This window comes from Lepisma saccharinum, chromosome 3 (assembly GCF_977018435.1).
Source record: "Lepisma saccharinum chromosome 3, izLepSacc3.1, whole genome shotgun sequence".
Classification (NCBI taxonomy): domain Eukaryota; kingdom Metazoa; phylum Arthropoda; class Insecta; order Zygentoma; family Lepismatidae; genus Lepisma; species Lepisma saccharinum.
This window is the reverse complement of record NC_139231.1, coordinates 68,303,327-68,325,233: the sequence shown is the minus strand read 5'-3', so window position 1 is coordinate 68,325,233 and position 21,907 is coordinate 68,303,327. Positions and strand designations below refer to the sequence as shown.

Below are 21,907 nucleotides of genomic sequence, written 5' to 3'. Positions count from 1 at the left end.
TTGCTTTCACAAAAATGTTTTAAGATTAGGTCCCTCAGCAATCTTCTAATAATAAACCTAAATGCTCTCGTAGTTAGGTTAAGTTCTGTTAGCATTAAAATAATATCGCTAAATGCTTTCTAAAGATAAAGGTTCTAAATTACCTGTACATTCATTCCCACTAATCATAAACTTGTATTTCTCTCGTCTTAATCTGTTCTTAAGATTTGTAACATCCTCTTAGCAGACGAATTACGTGGCAGCAGCAAATTTGACGCATATTCTTACTGCTGACACGTGCGTGGCAGCAGACTCGGCCAATAAATATTGTGATTTGAAAATAATTAGAAACGTGAGATTGATTGATCTATCTCTGCTAGACTAGCTACTTCTCAGTGCACGTCACTGAAAAGAAAATATCCCTCATCTCATGCCTCACTCAGTTTGTCGCAAACGTAGTGTAGTGAGATTCAGTTGCTCAACCAGTCATTCAAGACGGGAGGTCATAAAAATTATCGTTTTATGTCCTATGATATTTTTACGGGGGGGGGGGAGAACGTCCGGAGCTAAAGATGTCCTGTTACCATACTGTTACACCGGCTCGCGTCAAAAATGTGGGATTCTAGTTTGACGTCACTTCAGGTGCTGCATTTGTGTGAATACTAGATTGTCCTTCAAGCTGTACGGGCATCTGGCGGCTGCAACTAAAATGCTTTTTGCAACTTTACAAGCGGCATCAAATATTTGTGCAAGAAGAAGCGTTCTCTTGCGTGGCTGTCTAATTAGAACAATGAGCATGGGTGATCGTCAAGTGCAGGTAATTAAACATCATTGACATGTTTGTGCACTTTTGTGTTTTCCATTTTTCTTTATTTAGTTGTATTCAATTGTTAACCTTTACGATTTGTATTTTATAAATGAAATGTGAAAATGTACTTATGTTAAGTTAGCCTGATACGAGCCAGCCTGAACGTTTCGCGCACGTGAATATAGCACCCGAAAGAGAATCCAAAACACACCAGATGGGAAGTTGCCTACCGTTACATGCATGCATAGGTAATTAATAATTACTAATTTAAATACTGCGTACAAATAAATAATCCCATTAACACAAACAAATATAACTTATTGCGTACAAATAAATAATCCATAATCCAACTAAAAGACACAATATATTTTTTTTCCTTTATAATATTAAATTTCAAATATTCCTCACAATCGAGTAGAAATATACCTCATTGAGAATTATATATATAAAATTATTTTTAAAAAAACACAAAGAAAACTTAATAAAATTTATCACCTCTCCCCAAACATTATTTCTAGACAAAGACCGAGTAGAAGAGAAATTTGAAGCCTATTTTAAAATTATAGAATCATAATAAAACTTAACGGAATAGATCTAAAGCTGATAACAAACTTACGTATATTATTATCGATCGAATACTCCAAAAACAACCTAGAATGCGACAAAATGAGTAGTTCTCTTCGTGAAGTTAGCCTGACGCGTCAGCCTGATCTCTACTTGAAGGTAAACACAGATATAAACTACCCGCCTATTTCTAAACGAGGACATCTATCTCATTGAAATGTATTTAGGGTTAAAATACTTATATAGGACAACAACTCTCATACTATGAAATTCATTGTTTCACCTACGCATGTGGCACAAGAGGACTACGAAAAAGAAACCAATAAAATCATTTATGTACCCCCTCAAATAGAACTCCGAAGTCGTCACTTTGGACGTCGCGTCAGCAATGAACGAGGAACGGTTGAGCGAAAAACGGATTTAAAGGACCATACTATTTCTAAACGAGGTCATCTATTTCAGTGAAATGTACTTAGGGTCAAAATACTTATATGGGACAACAACTCTCATACTATGAAATTCATTGTTTCACCTATTCACGCTCATAAAGTATCCTCAAAAACCGTCAGGCTGAGCATGTACTTGGAATGTACGCCCAACACTAGAAGCGCAGAACAGACGTCAAGGCGAGTCTATATTTTCAGGATAAAATGAAATTCCACTGTATTGACTTAAATTGACACTAGACATGTTAGACTACAATACCTCTCATTTGACAATTTCATATAATCAATATGACCCCCCTCAGGGAGCGCCAAAGAAGTGTAGAAATCTATCGAAAAGTCGATTTCAAGGACGGACTATTTTTATAATATGGTATTATAATTCCTCAAATATACCTGGACTTAATCTACGCATGTCGCACAACAGGACTACGCGAAAGAAACCAATAAAATCACTTATCTACACTCTCAAATCGAACTCCGAAGTCGTCACTTTGGACGTCGCGTCAGCGTGAACAAGGAACGGTTGTGCGAAAAACGGATTTAAAGGATCGGCCTATTTCTAAACGAGGCCATCTATTTCAGTGAAATGTACTTAGGGTCAAAATACTTATATAGGACAACAACTCTCATACTATGAAATTCATTGTTTCACCTATTCACGCTCATAAAGCATCCTCAAAAACCGTCAGGCTGAGCATGTACTTGGACTGTACGCCAAACACCAGAAGCGCAGAACAGACGTCAAGGCGAGTCTATATTTTCAGGATGCAATGGAATTCCACTGTATTGACTTAAATTGACTCTAGACATGTTAGACTACAATGCCTTGCCATTGACAATTTCATTAAATCAATATGACCCCCCTCAGGGAGCGCCAAAGAAGTGTAGAAATGTATCGAAAAGTCGATTTCAAGGACGGACTATTTTCATAATATGGTATTATAATTCCTCAAATGTACTTGGACTTAATCTACGGATGTCGCACAACAGGACTATGCGAGGTAATCCACAAAAATCACTTATCTACCCCTTCAAATCGAACTCCGAAGTCGTCACTTTGGACGTCGCGTCAGCAATGAACGACGAAAGGTTGAGCAAAAAACGGATTTAAAGGATCGGCCTATTTCTAAACGAGGCCATCTATTTCAGTGAAATGTACTTAGGTTCAAAATACTTATATAGGACAACAACTCTCATACTATGAAATTCATTGTTTCACCTATTTACGCTCCTAAAGTAGCGTCAAAAACCGTCAGGCTGAGCATGTACTTGGACTGTACGCCCAACACTAGAAGCGCACAACAGACGTGAAGGCGAGTCTATATTTTCAGGATGCAATGAAATTCCACTGTATTGACTTAAATTGACTCTAGACATGTTAGACTACAATGCCTTGCCATTGACAATTTCATTAAATCAATATGACCCCCCTTAGGGAGCGCCAAAGAAGTGTAGAAATGTATCGAAAAGTCGATTTTAAGGACGGACTATTTTTATAATATGATATTATAATTCCTCAAATGTACCTGGACTTAATCTACGGATTTCGCACAACAGGACTACGCGAAATAAACCAATAAAATCACTTATGTACCCCCTCAAATAGAATTCCGAAGTCGTCACTTTGGACGTCGCGTCAGCAATGAACGAGGAAAGGTTGAGCGAAAAACGGATTTAAAGGACCGTAATATTTCTAAACGAGGCCATCTATTTCAGTGAAATGTACTTAGGTTCAAAATACTTATATAGGACAACAACTCTCATACTATGAAATTCATTGTTTCACCTATTTACGCTCCTAAAGTAGCGTCAAAAACCGTCAGGCTGAGCATGTACTTGGACTGTACGCCCAACACTAGAAGCGCACAACAGACGTGAAGGCGAGTCTATATTTTCAGGATGCAATGAAATTCCACTGTATTGACTTAAATTGACTCTAGACATGTTAGACTACAATGCCTTGCCATTGACAATTTCAAGTGTAGAAATCTATCGAAAAGTCGATTTCAAGGACGGACTATTTTCATAATATGGTATTATAATTCCTCAAATGTACCTGGACTTAATCTACGGATTTCGCACAACAGGACTACGCGAAATAAACCAATAAAATCACTTATGTACCCCCTCAAATAGAATTCCGAAGTCGTCACTTTGGACGTCGCGTCAGCAATGAACGAGGAACGGTTGAGCGAAAAACGGATTTAAAGGACCGTAATATTTCTAAACGAGGCCATCTATTTCAGTGAAATGTACTTAGGGTCAAAATACTTATATAGGACAACAACTCTCATACTATGAAATTCATTGTTTCACCTATTTACGCTCCTAAAGTAGCGTCAAAAACCGTCAGGCTGAGCATGTACTTTGACTGTACGCCCAACACCAGAAGCGCACAACAGACGTGAAGGCGAGTCTATATTTTCAGGATGCAATGAAATTCCACTGTATTGACTTAAATTGACTCTAGACATGTTAGACTACAATGCCTTGCCATTGACAATTTCATATAATCAATATGACCCCCCTCAGGGAGCACCAAAGAAGTGTAGAAATCTATCGAAAAGTCGATTTCAAGGACGGACTATTTTCATAATATGGTATTATAATTCCTCAAATGTACTTGGACTTAATCTACGGATGTCGCACAACATGACTATGCGAGGTAATCCACAACAATCACTTATCTACCCCTTCAAATCGAACTCCGAAGTCGTCACTTTGGACGTCGCGTCAGCAATGAACGACGAACGGTTGAGCAAAAAACGGATTTAAAGGACCGGCCTATTTCTAAACGAGGCCATCTATTTCAGTGAAATGTACTTAGGGTCAAAATACTTATATAGGACAACAACTCTCATACTATGAAATTCATTGTTTCGCCTATACACGCTCATAAAGTATCCTCAAAAACCATCAGGCTGAGCATGTACTTGGACTGTACGCCCAACACTAGAAGCGCAGAACAGACGTCAAGGCGAGTCTATATTTTCAGGATAAAATGCAATTCCACTGTATTGACTTAAATTGACACTAGACATGTTAGACTACAATACCTCTCATTTGACAATTTCATATAATCAATATGACCCCCCTCAGGGAGCGCCAAAGAAGTGTAGAAATCTATCGAAAAGTCGATTTCAAGGACGGACTATTTTTATAATATGGTATTATAATTCCTCAAATATACCTGGACTTAATCTACGCATGTCGCACAACAGGACTACGCGAAAGAAACCAATAAAATCACTTATCTACACTCTCAAATCGAACTCCGAAGTCGTCACTTTGGACGTCGCGTCAGCAATAAACGAGGAACGGTTGAGCGAAAAACGGATTTAAGGGACCGGCCTATTTCTAAACGAGGCCATATATTTCAGTGAAATGTACTTAGGGTCAAAATACTTATATAGGACAACAACTCTCATACTATGAAATTCATTGTTTCACCTATTTACGCTCCTAAAGTAGCGTCAAAAACCGTCAGGCTGAGCATGTACTTGGACTGTACGCCCAACACCAGAAGCGCACAACAGACGTGAAGGCGAGTCTATATTTTCAGGATGCAATGAAATTCCACTGTATTGACTTAAATTGACTCTAGACATGTTAGACTACAATGCCTTGCCATTGACAATTTCATATAATCAATATGACCCCCCTCAGGGAGCACCAAAGAAGTGTAGAAATCTATCGAAAAGTCGATTTCAAGGACGGACTATTTTCATAATATGGTATTATAATTCCTCAAATGTACTTGGACTTAATCTACGGATGTCGCACAACATGACTATGCGATGTAATCCACAACAATCACTTATCTACCCCTTCAAATCGAACTCCGAAGTCGTCACTTTGGACGTCGCGTCAGCAATGAACGACGAACGGTTGAGCAAAAAACGGATTTAAAAAACCGGCCTATTTCTAAATGAGGCCATCTATTTCAGTGAAATGTACTTAGGGTCAAAATACTTATATAGGACAACAACTCTCATACTATGAAATTCATTGTTTCGCCTATACACGCTCATAAAGTATCCTCAAAAACCATCAGGCTGAGCATGTACTTGGACTGTACGCCCAACACTAGAAGCGCAGAACAGACGTCAAGGCGAGTCTATATTTTCAGGATAAAATGCAATTCCACTGTATTGACTTAAATTGACACTAGACATGTTAGACTACAATACCTCTCATTTGACAATTTCATATAATCAATATGACCCCCCTCAGGGAGCGCCAAAAAGTGTAGAAATCTATCGAAAAGTCGATTTCAAGGACGGACTATTTTTATAATATGGTATTATAATTCCTCAAATATACCTGGACTTAATCTACGCATGTCGCACAACAGGACTACGCGAAAGAAACCAATAAAATCACTTATCTACACTCTCAAATCGAACTCCGAAATTGTCACTTTGGACGTTGCGTGAGCCCAAGCGAGGAACATTTCAAGCGAAAAAGGGATATAAAGGACCGTACTATTTCTAAACGAGGCCATCTATTTCAGTGAAATGTACTTAGGGTCCAAATACTTATATAGGACAACAACTCTCATACTATGAAATTCATTGTTTCACCTATTTACGCTCCTAAAGTAGCGTCAAAAACCGTCACGCTGAGCATGTACTTGGACTGTACGCCCAACACTAGAAGCGCAGAACAGACGTGAAGGCGAGTCTATATTTTCAGGATGTAATGAAATTCCACTGTATTGACTTAAATTGACTCTAGACATGTTAGACTACAATGCCTTGCCATTGATAATTTCATATAATCAATATGACCCCCTCTCAGGGAGCGCCAAAGAAGTGTAGAAATGTATCGAAAAGTCGATTTCAAGGACGGACTATTTTCATAATATGGTATTATAATTCCTCAAATGTACTTGGACTTAATCTACGGATGTCGCACAACAGGACTATGCGAGGTAATCCACAAAAATCACTTATCTACCCCTTCAAATCGAACTCCGAAGTCGTCACTTTGGACGTCGCGTCAGCAATGAACGACGAAAGGTTGAGCAAAAAACGGATTTAAAGGATCGGCCTATTTCTAAACGAGGCCATCTATTTCAGTGAAATGTACTTAGGGTCAAAATACTTATATAGGACAACAACTCTCATACTATGAAATTCATTGTTTCGCCTATTCACGCTCATAAAGTATCCTCAAAACCGTCAGGCTGAGCATGTACTTGGACTGTACACCAAACACCAGAAGCGCAGAACAGACGTCAAGGCGAGTCTATATTTTCAGGATGCAATGAAATTCCACTGTATTGACTTAAATTGACTGTAGACATGTTAGACTACAATGACTTGCCATTGACAGTTTCATATAATCAATATGACCCCCCTCAGGGAGCGCCAAAGAAGTGTAGAAATGTATCGAAAAGTCGATTTTAAGGACGGACTATTTTTATAATATGGTATTATAATTCCTCAAATATACCTGGACTTAATCTACGCATGTCGCACAACAGGACTACGCGAAAGAAACCAATAAAATCACTTATCTACACTCTCAAATCGAACTCCGAAGTCGTCACTTTGGACGTCGCGTCAGCAATAAACGAGGAACGGTTGAGCGAAAAACGGATTTAAGGGACCGGCCTATTTCTAAACGAGGCCATATATTTCAGTGAAATGTACTTAGGGTCAAAATACTTATATAGGACAACAACTCTCATACTATGAAATTCATTGTTTCACCTATTTACGCTCATAAAGTAGCGTCAAAAACCATCAGGCTGAGCATGTACTTGGACTGTACGCCCAACACTAGAAGCGCAGAACAGACGTCAAGGCGAGTCTATATTTTCAGGATAAAATGAAATTCCACTGTATTGACTTAAATTGACACTAGACATGTTAGACTACAATACCTCTCATTTGACAATTTCATATAATCAATATGACCCCCCTCAGGGAGCGCCAAAGAAGTGTAGAAATCTATCGAAAAGTCGATTTCAAGGACGGACTATTTTTATAATATGGTATTATAATTCCTCAAATATACCTGGACTTAATCTACGCATGTCGCACAACAGGACTACGCGAAAGAAACCAATAAAATCACTTATCTACACTCTCAAATCGAACTCCGAAATTGTCACTTTGGACGTTGCGTGAGCCCAAGCGAGGAACATTTCAAGCGAAAAAGGGATATAAAGGACCGCACTATTTCTAAACGAGGCCATCTATTTCAGTGAAATGTACTTAGGGTCAAAATACTTATATAGGACAACAACTCTCATACTATGAAATTCATTGTTTCACCTATTTACGCTCCTAAAGTAGCGTCAAAAACCGTCACGCTGAGCATGTACTTGGACTGTACGCCCAACACTAGAAGCGCAGAACAGACGTGAAGGCGAGTCTATATTTTCAGGATGTAATGAAATTCCACTGTATTGACTTAAATTGACTCTAGACATGTTAGACTACAATGCCTTGCCATTGATAATTTCATATAATCAATATGACCCCCTCTCAGGGAGCGCCAAAGAAGTGTAGAAATGTATCGAAAAGTCGATTTCAAGGACGGACTATTTTCATAATATGGTATTATAATTCCTCAAATGTACTTGGACTTAATCTACGGATGTCGCACAACAGGACTATGCGAGGTAATCCACAAAAATCACTTATCTACCCCTTCAAATCGAACTCCGAAGTCGTCACTTTGGACGTCGCGTCAGCAATGAACGACGAAAGGTTGAGCAAAAAACGGATTTAAAGGATCGGCCTATTTCTAAACGAGGCCATCTATTTCAGTGAAATGTACTTAGGGTCAAAATACTTATATAGGACAACAACTCTCATACTATGAAATTCATTGTTTCGCCTATTCACGCTCATAAAGTATCCTCAAAAACCGTCAGGCTGAGCATGTACTTGGACTGTACGCCAAACACCAGAAGCGCAGAACAGACGTCAAGGCGAGTCTATATTTTCAGTATGCAATGGAATTCCACTGTATTGACTTAAATTGACTCTAGACATGTTAGACTACAATGCCTTGCCATTGACAATTTCATTAAATCAATATGACCCCCCTTAGGGAGCGCCAAAGAAGTGTAGAAATGTATCGAAAAGTCGATTTTAAGGACGGACTATTTTTATAATATGGTATTATAATTCCTCAAATGTACCTGGACTTAATCTACGGATTTCGCACAACAGGACTACGCGAAATAAACCAATAAAATCACTTATGTACCCCCTCAAATAGAATTCCGAAGTCGTCACTTTGGACGTCGCGTCAGCAATGAACGAGGAAAGGTTGAGCGAAAAACGGATATAAAGGACCGTAATATTTCTAAACGAGGCCATCTATTTCAGTGAAATGTACTTAGGGTCAAAATACTTATATAGGACAACAACTCTCATACTATGAAATTCATTGTTTCACCTATTTACGCTCCTAAAGTAGCGTCAAAAACCGTCAGGCTGAGCATGTACTTGGACTGTACGCCCAACACCAGAAGCGCACAACAGACGTGAAGGCGAGTCTATATTTTCAGGATGCAATGAAATTCCACTGTATTGACTTAAATTGACTCTAGACATGTTAGACTACAATGCCTTGCCATTGACAATTTCATATAATCAATATGACCCCCCTCAGGGAGCACCAAAGAAGTGTAGAAATCTATCGAAAAGTCGATTTCAAGGCCGGACTATTTTCATAATATGGTATTATAATTCCTCAAATGTACTTGGACTTAATCTACGGATGTCGCACAACATGACTATGCGAGGTAATCCACAACAATCACTTATCTACCCCTTCAAATCGAACTCCGAAGTCGTCACTTTGGACGTCGCGTCAGCAATAAACGAGGAAAGGTTGAGCGAAAAACGGATTTAAGGGACCGGCCTATTTCTAAACGAGGCCATATATTTCAGTGAAATGTACTTAGGGTCAAAATACTTATATAGGACAACAACTCTCATACTATGAAATTGATTGTTTCACCTATTTACGCTCATAAAGTAGCGTCAAAAACCATCAGGCTGAGCATGTACTTGGACTGAACGCCCAACACTAGAAGCGCAGAACAGACGTCAAGGCGAGTCTATACTTACAGGATGCAATGAAATTCCACTGTATTGACTTAAATTGACTGTAGACATGTTAGACTACAATGCCTTGCCATTGACAATTTCATATAATCAATATGACCCCCCTCAGGGAGCGCCAAAGAAGTGTAGAAATGTATCGAAAAGTCGATTTTAAGGACGGACTATTTTTATAATATGGTATTATAATTCCTCAAATATACCTGGACTTAATCTACGCATGTCGCACAACAGGACTACGCGAAAGAAACCAATAAAATCACTTATCTACACTCTCAAATCGAACTCCGAAGTCGTCACTTTGGACGTCGCGTCAGCGTGAACAAGGAACGGTTGTGCGAAAAACGGATTTAAAGGATCGGCCTATTTCTAAACGAGGCCATCTATTTCAGTGAAATGTACTTAGGGTCAAAATACTTATATAGGACAACAACTCTCATACTATGAAATTCATTGTTTCGCCTATTCACGCTCATAAAGTATCCTCAAAACCGTCAGGCTGAGCATGTACTTGGACTGTACACCAAACACCAGAAGCGCAGAACAGACGTCAAGGCGAGTCTATATTTTCAGGATGCAATGAAATTCCACTGTATTGACTTAAATTGACTGTAGACATGTTAGACTACAATGACTTGCCATTGACAGTTTCATATAATCAATATGACCCCCCTCAGGGAGCGCCAAAGAAGTGTAGAAATGTATCGAAAAGTCGATTTTAAGGACGGACTATTTTTATAATATGGTATTATAATTCCTCAAATATACCTGGACTTAATCTACGCATGTCGCACAACAGGACTACGCGAAAGAAACCAATAAAATCACTTATCTACACTCTCAAATCGAACTCCGAAGTCGTCACTTTGGACGTCGCGTCAGCAATAAACGAGGAACGGTTGAGCGAAAATCGGATTTAAGGGACCGGCCTATTTCTAAACGAGGCCATATATTTCAGTGAAATGTACTTAGGGTCAAAATACTTATATAGGACAACAACTCTCATACTATGAAATTCATTGTTTCACCTATTTACGCTCATAAAGTAGCGTCAAAAACCATCAGGCTGAGCATGTACTTGGACTGTACGCCCAACACTAGAAGCGCAGAACAGACGTCAAGGCGAGTCTATATTTTCAGGATGTAATGAAATTCCACTGTATTGACTTAAATTGACACTAGACATGTTAGACTACAATACCTCTCATTTGACAATTTCATATAATCAATATGACCCCCCTCAGGGAGCGCCAAAGAAGTGTAGAAATCTATCGAAAAGTCGATTTCAAGGACGGACTATTTTTATAATATGGTATTATAATTCCTCAAATATACCTGGACTTAATCTACGCATGTCGCACAACAGGACTACGCGAAAGAAACCAATAAAATCACTTATCTACACTCTCAAATCGAACTCCGAAATTGTCACTTTGGACGTTGCGTGAGCCCAAGCGAGGAACATTTCAAGCGAAAAAGGGATATAAAGGACCGCACTATTTCTAAACGAGGCCATCTATTTCAGTGAAATGTACTTAGGGTCAAAATACTTATATAGGACAACAACTCTCATACTATGAAATTCATTGTTTCACCTATTTACGCTCCTAAAGTAGCGTCAAAAACCGTCACGCTGAGCATGTACTTGGACTGTACGCCCAACACTAGAAGCGCAGAACAGACGTGAAGGCGAGTCTATATTTTCAGGATGTAATGAAATTCCACTGTATTGACTTAAATTGACTCTAGACATGTTAGACTACAATGCCTTGCCATTGATAATTTCATATAATCAATATGACCCCCTCTCAGGGAGCGCCAAAGAAGTGTAGAAATCTATCGAAAAGTCGATTTCAAGGACGGACTATTTTCATAATATGGTATTATAATTCCTCAAATGTACTTGGACTTAATCTACGGATGTCGCACAACATGACTATGCGAGGTAATCCACAACAATCACTTATCTACCCCTTCAAATCGAACTCCGAAGTCGTCACTTTGGACGTCACGTCAGCAATGAACGACGAACGGTTGAGCAAAAAACGGATTTAAAGGACCGGCCTATTTCTAAACGAGGCCATCTATTTCAGTGAAATGTACTTAGGGTCAAAATACTTATATAGGACAACAACTCTCATACTATGAAATTCATTGTTTCGCCTATACACGCTCATAAAGTATCCTCAAAAACCGTCAGGCTGAGCATGTACTTGGAATGTACGTCCAACACTAGAAGCGCAGAACAGACTTGAAGGCGTGTCTATATTTTCAGGATGCAATGAAATTCCACTGTATTGACTTAAATTGACTGTAGACATGTTAGACTACAATGACTTGCCATTGACAATTTCATATAATCAATATGACCCCCCTCAGGGAGCGCCAAAGGAGTGTAGAAATGTATCGAAAAGTCGATTTTAAGGACGGACTATTTTTATAATATGGTATTATAATTCCTCAAATATACCTGGACTTAATCTACGCATGTCGCACAACAGGACTACGCGAAAGAAACCAATAAAATCACTTATCTACACTCTCAAATCGAACTCCGAAGTCGTCACTTTGGACGTCGCGTCAGCAATAAACGAGGAACGGTTGAGCGAAAAACGGATTTAAGGGACCGGCCTATTTCTAAACGAGGCCATATATTTCAGTGAAATGTACTTAGGGTCAAAATACTTATATAGGACAACAACTCTCATACTATGAAATTCATTGTTTCACCTATTCACGCTCATAAAGTATCCTCAAAAACCGTCAGGCTGAGCATGTACTTGGACTGTACGCCAAACACCAGAAGCGCAGAACAGACGTCAAGGCGAGTCTATATTTTCAGGATGCAATGGAATTCCACTGTATTCACTTAAATTGACTCTAGACATGTTAGACTACAATGCCTTGCCATTGACAATTTCATTAAATCAATATGACCCCCCTTAGGGAGCGCCAAAGAAGTGTAGAAATGTATCGAAAAGTCGAATTTAAGGACGGACTATTTTTATAATATGGTATTATAATTCCTCAAATATACCTGGACTTAATCTACGCATGTCGCACAACAGGACTACGCGAAAGAAACCCATAAAATCACTTATCTACACTCTCAAATCGAACTCCGAAATTGTCACTTTGGACGTTGCGTAAGCCCAAGCGAGGAACATTTCAAGCGAAAGACGGATTTAAAGTACCGCCCTATTTCTAAACGAGGCCATCTATTTCAGTGAAATGTACTTAGGGTCAAAATACTTATATAGGACAACAACTCTCATACTATGAAATTCATTGTTTCACCTATTCACGCTCATAAAGTATCCTCAAAAACCGTCAGGCTGAGCATGTACTTGGACTGTACGCCAAACACCAGAAGCGCAGAACAGACGTCAAGGCGAGTCTATATTTTCAGGATGCAATGGAATTCCACTGTATTCACTTAAATTGACTCTAGACATGTTAGACTACAATGCCTTGCCATTGACAATTTCATTAAATCAATATGACCCCCCTTAGGGAGCGCCAAAGAAGTGTAGAAATGTATCGAAAAGTCGAATTTAAGGACGGACTATTTTTATAATATGGTATTATAATTCCTCAAATATACCTGGACTTAATCTACGCATGTCGCACAACAGGACTACGCGAAAGAAACCCATAAAATCACTTATCTACACTCTCAAATCGAACTCCGAAATTGTCACTTTGGACGTTGCGTAAGCCCAAGCGAGGAACATTTCAAGCGAAAGACGGATTTAAAGTACCGCCCTATTTCTAAACGAGGCCATCTATTTCAGTGAAATGTACTTAGGGTCAAAATACTTATATAGGACAACAACTCTCATACTATGAAATTCATTGTTTCACCTATTCACGCTCATAAAGTATCCTCAAAAACCGTCAGGCTGAGCATGTACTTGGACTGTACGCCAAACACCAGAAGCGCAGAACAGACGTCAAGGCGAGTCTATATTTTCAGGATGCAATGGAATTCCACTGTATTCACTTAAATTGACTCTAGACATGTTAGACTACAATGCCTTGCCATTGACAATTTCATTAAATCAATATGACCCCCCTTAGGGAGCGCCAAAGAAGTGTAGAAATGTATCGAAAAGTCGAATTTAAGGACGGACTATTTTTATAATATGGTATTATAATTCCTCAAATGTACCTGGACTTAATCTACGGATTTCGCACAACAGGACTACGCGAAAGAAACCAATAAAATCACTTATGTACCCCCTCAAATAGAATTCCGAAGTCGTCACTTTGGTCGTCGCGTCAGCAATGAACGAGGAACGGTTGAGCGAAAAACGGATTTAAAGGACCGTACTATTTCTAAACGAGGCCATCTATTTCAGTGAAATGTACTTAGGGTCAAAATACGTATATAGGACAACAACTCTCATACTGTGAAATTCATTGTTTCACCTATTTACGCTCATAAAGTAGCGTCAAAAACCATCAGGCTGAGTATGTACTTGAACGGTACGTCGATCAGAAGCGGAATACCGATTTAGTTGCCTTGCTAGTATATGACTTTTTTGTTTCTTATGAAACTGCTTATGACACTGGATTGATGTTACAGAGCTTGGAATAATATTTTATTGTTTGAATGCAGATACAGTACAGGATTTTCCATAGGTGGTTGTATTTAATATTGGGACTCTCTATAGTTTTTTCCGTCGCGTTATGTGTTGATGTCTACTTTATCTTATCCCCATTCTTCTAATTATCACAATTAAAGTGGTAGAAAGGTGAGGTAAAGCAAATCAATGTCAGTTACTACTTATGGATTCTATATAATTTGCTGGCAAAAAGGGAACACATTTCGAATTAGTTATTCAGTTTGGATTCGCTAATCACCTAGAATGTACGGGTCTCCCCGATGGCGCAGTGGTAGCGAGGTCGCCTTGTACTCATGTGGTCCCAAGTTCGATACCCAGTGCAGGCACATAATGGTTCTGATCCATCTTTCAACTGTAGGTCCAGTCCCGATTAGCGTTATTGCACATGAAGTCGACCAAATCAATTTACTAACCAACCCAGAATTTAGCTAATTACCAAATATTAACTTTAATGTATAAAGTACTAAATAACAAGCAGCCTCCATATCTCCTTGAGAAACCGAAAACAAATTCGAGTAGACATGTGACAACTGTCACAAATAAAACCTACACATGTGATTTTACTGTCTGCGAATCCAGATGTCATAACCTGGTTAGTCTGCAAAATGCATTCCAGGGTGAACAACGTTGAAGAGAGGTTTACATTTTGGTGCATTTTTAGGTCAACGTGCACCCGCACACGATCTATCAGTTCTGTGTTCACACTTGCTACAGTACAGTGACCTTCACACCCTCCACCTCAAAGCCTGATGTGTTGTTATCCTAGGGTCTCCAAATACATAAGTTCTGGTAGACTCCGGACAACTTTGTTTTCGCACAATAGACTGCAACTTTCCACACACGTGCAGAGTCCAAATCTATCGACGTCTCAGTCTCTACTTGTCTAGGGCTCGGGCGGGAGGTTGACTTGGCCTTCTCAATTACTTTACAGTCTTCTCTTTCCCACCGGCCATGCCCACATTCCTGGAATGTGCAACCCCTTTCCATCAACCCTTGGACCCTTGCTCATCCACGGGGGGGACATGTCAGGCCATAAAACAATTTGGGATAAGGTGAACAGATGGTCACACTTCGAGCCACCTCCCTCCCCCCGCACAAACCTCTCTGTCCGGCAATTCTTTCAGTCGAGCGTAATAGTTGCAGTGTTACGCAATTTTCTTTTAGATTAAATGTCCAGTGATATTGGTAGCGAATATTGGCTAGTCATTATTTTCGAATTTTTGTGTAATTTCGTGAGAATAAACTTTAAAAAAGGAATTAAAATATGCAGAATGAAAGTCTTTGAACACCCTTACTCATTCTCTGCATTTGCATTAATTCAAAACTGCTTCCCAAGATGCCTAAAACTTTAAGTGAATTATCAATTAGCATAAGAGTAAAATGTGATCGCCCCACTCCCCACCCCCCACCAGCTTAAACGTAAGAAGCCTTTTATTTTAGAGTGCTGTTATAATATTAACCCACCTATCGCATTGTAGATATAGATCGACCACAAGGAAAAAAACCTTGGGACGAGAAGTCCCCGCGCAACTTTCCCTTCTTCCCTTCGCCTCGGGCCATAAGGTACGGTGTAGCGTCAAATCATCGCCGACAAAACATCGCCAACAAAACATCGACGGTACAAAACATCGACAGCACAAAACATCGACAGCACATAACATCGACAGCACATAACATCGACAGTACAAAACATCGACGGCAAAAACATCGACGCCAAAAACATCGACGGCAAAAACATCGACACCAAAAACATCGACGACAAAAACATCGACACCAAAAACATCGACGGCAAGAACATCGACGGCAAAAACATCGACGGCAAAAACATCGACGGCAAAAATATCGACAGTACAAAATATCGACAGTACAAAACATCGACGCCAAAAACATCGACGGCAAAAACATCGACACCAAAAACATCGACACCAAAAACATCGACGGCAAAAACATCGACGGCAAAAACATCGACAGTACAAAACATCGACGCCAAAAACATCGACCCCAAAAACATCGACAGTACAAAATATCGACAGTACAAAACATCGACGCCAAAAACATCGACACCAAAAACATCGACGGCAAAAACATCGACACCAAAAACACCAACGGCAAAAACATCGACACCAAAAACATCGACACCAAAAACATCGACGGCAAAAACATCGACGCCAAAAACATCGACAGTACAAAACATCGACGCCAAAAACATCGACACCAAAAACATCGACCCCAAAAACATCGACAGTACAAAATATCGACAGTACAAAACATCGACGCCAAAAACATCGACACCAAAAACATCGACGGCAAAAACATAGACACCAAAAACACCGACGGCAAAAACATCGACACCAAAAACATCAACACCAAAAACATCGACACCAAAAACATCGACGGCAAAAACATCGACAGTACAAAATATCGACAGTACAAAACATCGACGGCAAAAACATCGACACCAAAAACATCGACGGCAAAAATATCGACAGTACAAAACATCGACGGCAAAAACATCGACGGCAAAAACATCGACACCAAAAACATCGACACCAAAAACATCGACACCAAAAACATCGACACCAAAAACATCGACGACAAAAACATCGACGGCAAAAACATCGACACCAAAAACATCGACGGCAAGAACATCGACGGCAAAAACATCGACGGCAAAAACATCGACGGCAAAAATATCGACAGTACAAAATATCGACAGTACAAAACATCGACGCCAAAAACATCGACGGCAAAAACATCGACACCAAAAACATCGACACCAAAAACATCGACGGCAAAAACATCGACGGCAAAAACATCGACAGTACAAAACATCGACGCCAAAAGCATCGACGGCAAAAACATCGACAGTACAAAATATCGACAGTACAAAACATCGACGCCAAAAATATCGATACCAAAAACATCGACACCAAAAACATCGACACCAAAAACATCGACACCAAAAACATCGACGGCAAAAACGTCGACACCAAAAACATCGACGGCAAAAACATCGACACCAAAAACATCGACGGCAAAAACATCGACGCCAGAAACATCGACGGCAAGAACATCGACAGTACAAAATATCGACAGTACAAAACATCGACGGCAAAAACATCGACGGTACAAAACATCGACGGCAAAATCATCGACGCCAAAAACATCGACGGCAAAAACATCGACAGCAAAAACATCGACGGGAAAATAATTTTTTTACAAAGTTTTCCACACTAAGGAATTCAAATCTAATCCCGAATATTTTGAGATGGCTGCCCTAAATTATAAAGTGAAACGAACAATGCGTAATGAGTAGAGGTAGGAATTTTAGGTGCTGCACCTTAAATTTTTTTGTGTGGAAATAGGTAAAAAAGTGACTCATCCCCAAAATAAGCACGTATTGAACTCTACTCATGGTGTTTCGGTTGCACCTTGTTGCACCTTTTTCACAATCTCAGAACCTTTTCCACCTTTTTCACAATCTCAGAACCTTTTGCACCTTTTCGCCCTTTTTGCATCTTTATCATTTTTTTAAATACAACTCGGCGCGCTGTTTAAGCCCACCCACATTCGACGCACGGCTTCTTGTAATGCGATTCTTGTTTACCGTACAACAATGAATCGGCTTTCTTCAGTTCTTGGACGTTAATGTAGTAAGCGCACGGACTTTAAACAGTGCCAACAATGACGCGTTACAATTGCTAGAAGTTGTGCTCTTTTTGTCCTATGCTGTATTGTTTACGAATTGCTGTAGGAAAGCTGTTTTGTTTCCGTTTCCTTCTCCCGTCTCAGCGAGCAAGGTAACTGCAGTCTGTGATCGACTGATCGATGCATCGTATTTGCTTGTTCACCATGCCAAAACATAAAGTAAATGTTGGGAAACTGCAGGACATCGTTAAACAGTTTAGCGGTGACGGCATTCAGAGTGATGGATCTGTTCTGAGGTGTGATGTGTGTGATATTTCTATTGCTGTTGATGACAAACACCAACGCACTCGGGTTGTGCAGCATCTACAAAGTGGGAAGCACGTCAGGAATAAGGAACTACGAGATGGTAAAGGTGGGAAGCGACAGCAATTCATTGGTGAGGCGCTTGCATCTTCGAGTTCCAGAAATACAAATGAATTTTTCAGTGAGACAGCAAGGACATTTATAGCGTGTGGAATACCTCTTTCGAAACTTAACAATCCTGTCATGAAATCATATTTGCAAAAATATACTGGGAAGTCAGTTCCAGATGAGAACACCTTAAGGAAATCTTACCGTCGACCTCTTTATGAAGCTAAAATCTCGCAGATCAGGCAAGTAGTAGCTGACCATCCAGTCTATTTCATACGAGATGAAACCACAGATAGGCAAAACAGGTACGTTTTGAACATTTTAGTAGCACCTCTCAATGGACATCAAGTGAAACCCATGCTTTTAAAAACTTATTTTCTTGGCAAAACAGACAATGCAAGTGTAATGCAAAGTTTCAATGATGCATGTTTTGTATTGTGGCCAGAGGGCGTAAAATATGATAGTGTGTGGTTAGTTCTTACAGATCAAGCATCTTACATGTTAGCTGCATTTTCTAATCTGAAGAATATGTATCCTAACTTAAAACATGTGACCTGCATTGTTCATGCTTTGCATCGAGTTTGTGAAGCTCTTAAAGATGAATATACATATGTGAACGAATTTGTTTCTAGCATTAAGAAAATACTGAAAAAGGCTCCTTCTAGAATACAGAAGTACGTAGAAATTACGAAACTTCCACTACCACCCTCTCCCATCCTCACTAGATGGGGTACATGGTTAAAAGCTGCAGTGTTTATTTGCAATCATTTCCATACAATATCGATATTTTTAGATGCTTTGCCTAGTGATTCCTCAGCTGTAGAAAAAGCCAAAAAGCTTGCACTTAAACAGGAATTGCAAGATGAACTCTATATTGTACATGGCTTCTCTTTCCTTACTACTGCAATCACAAAACTGGAGGAGCAGTGTCCTGAAAAGGAAGCACAGTGGGCTGTTTTGATGAATGTGCAACGAGAGCTGCAAGGGGTCGGGAAAGAGAAGTTAGAACAAAGTTTAGCCAAAAACCCTGATGTTCAAGAAGTCGCAACCAAGAAGGATGTGGATTACCGGTTGAAAACAAAATACGCACCACTTGTGTCTGTTGACGTTGAACGTTCTTTTTCAACTTACAAGTATCTGCTTAGTGACCGCAGATGTAGCCTCACTCAGAAGAACATAGAAATTTTGAATGTAATCTATTTTAACAGTTTTCTGGATGACTAATTCTAAGCAAGTAAGAAGAAGCAGGTTTTCCTTTATGTCGCTTTCTAATGTATCAGAGAATTTTCTTTGCTTAGTTATATTAAACGATTTAAAACGAGAATACTCTATGTGTTTATCAGACAAGTTGAATCACATACGTTATATTAAACGATTTAAAACCAGATAATACTCTGTGTTTATCCAGACAAGTTGAATCATATATGTATGCACTGCTCACAATAAATTTTACATCTGAAAATTAGCACCTATTTTAGCACCTTTTTTTTGTACAAAAATTGGCACCTTTTTGCACCTTTATTGGCAAATTTTTGCACCTAAAATTCCTAGCTCTAGTAATGAGCGAACTCAAGTTGCCAACTTACAGTGCTACCGTGCTACCAATGTACAATGGTCATTGTTGTAAGAACGGCCCGCGAGGTCGAAACACGCGCTCTCAATAAAGACGTTATTGTTATTATTATTATTATTATTGATAAAATTACAAACAATGAGATTGCGCATGAACGTGATTGTTTAGTTTCTGGTAACCATTTATCACTTCCAGCCGGCAGCGTTTGTGGTCGGGGGAAAGGGAAAGGAAGGCTCCTCCGTGTGAAAGATGAAAAGACCACCGACTATTGTTATTCCTTGTTTATTAGACGCAGGAGACCGAAAGGACCAAATACAACTTGACTTTTCCGTAGTGACTTTCTTTCGGTTCATGCACAGGTATACAACGTGTGCAAGTAATATAACTGCCCCCTTGCAATATTGTCTTGCCCCCTTCCCCTCCAGACATTCTCCCTGGTTGCCGCACCACGAACCGCCGTCACTGTGTATCGATACCGCTGTTGTATTTGAATCAAGGGGTCCGAAGTTCGATTCCCGGTGGAGGATAGTTGCATAGTGGTATGGATTCTTTAAGCTATCGGTTCAGTTCCGATTAACCCTTCGTGGGTCACACGAGAAAAAATTACCTTGTTGATCGCTCACGGTGCCAGAGACCGGGCTCTTAATATATGTTAATTTAAAGGTCTAAAACGCCAAATCCTCAATTATTACGGTTAAATATATATTGTTTTTTGTTATAAATATATTTGCAAACAATTGAGATTGTATAAAACTACGAATTGCATGTTTCAGTTTTAAAAAATAAATAGGCTATACAGTACAAAGTAAATAATAGGCTATTCCAAATACCGAAAATTTCAATGTTACATGTGCACCCATAAAATAATAATAATCGTTTAAGTCCTCCTTATGCACAGGGAAGTTAATCGGGACTGGACCCACAGTTTAAAATAGGATCTGAACCACCAAGTGCTTTCACTGGGTATCGAACCCGGGACCCATTGATTACAGGGTAACACTGTGTTTATTACAGAGACAATTGGAAAAATTAGTTTCTTTTGCAAATAAAGTAACTGGTGATTGAAAGTATTTTTAAATTTTTCACTGCACTCTTACAAATGTTACACTGATGGGTATCAATGACCATCTGAATGAAACTGTCCATCTAGTGAGTCACTTTCCCTCAGAATATTTGCTCTTATTCCCTTATGTCCACCTTATCAGGAACGGCGTTCCAGGCGGGCTAGGGGACTGAAGCCCCACAAAACATCTCTGGCTCCCTTCTCCCCAAGATTATTATAGTAGGTTAGACGCATTTCGACCAAAAATTGGAAAAAGTAGAAAATTTCTCACTCAATATTTTCCATTAAAAAACTTCCATTTGGCCAATCATAATTCACCAAACTTGCTACAAAAATTGAATCACTATTTTTAGGAATAGGTCTATAAGGTGCGAAAATATTTTTTTAATAAGTAGGAGAACGTTCAACACCTAACGAACCTTTAAGATTCATTTTCATAGACGTGCGCACAGGGAGGCAAGGGTGGCCGACTGTCCCACCCCTAATCCTTTACTTACAAATGCAATATAATCTTATTGCAGTTATAATATTATACTCTAAAAGAATGTTACCTATTTTTAAGCCAATACATGTCCAAGCAACTACTGGAGAGGGGGTTGCTTGTATTACTTTGTATATAATTGAACTATTCCAGTCCTTTTTGTAGGAAATTTCTTGTTATGAACACTCATTCATGCTTTATTCGTTAGTTATGAGT

General features: G+C 39.3%; 1 protein-coding gene across 1 annotated transcript in view; it reads left to right on the top strand.

Annotated features, from left to right (window-relative positions):
• Positions 1–591: 591 nt before the first annotated feature.
• The window catches only part of Prx5 (Peroxiredoxin 5), a 69,420-nt gene continuing 48,104 nt past the window's right edge, over positions 592–21,907 (top strand). The window contains exon 1 of the mRNA XM_083119922.1: positions 592–796. Within this exon, the coding sequence (XP_082976048.1) occupies positions 689–796 (108 nt within the window). The 5' untranslated portion in view covers positions 592–688. The remainder of the gene's footprint in view (positions 797–21,907) is intronic.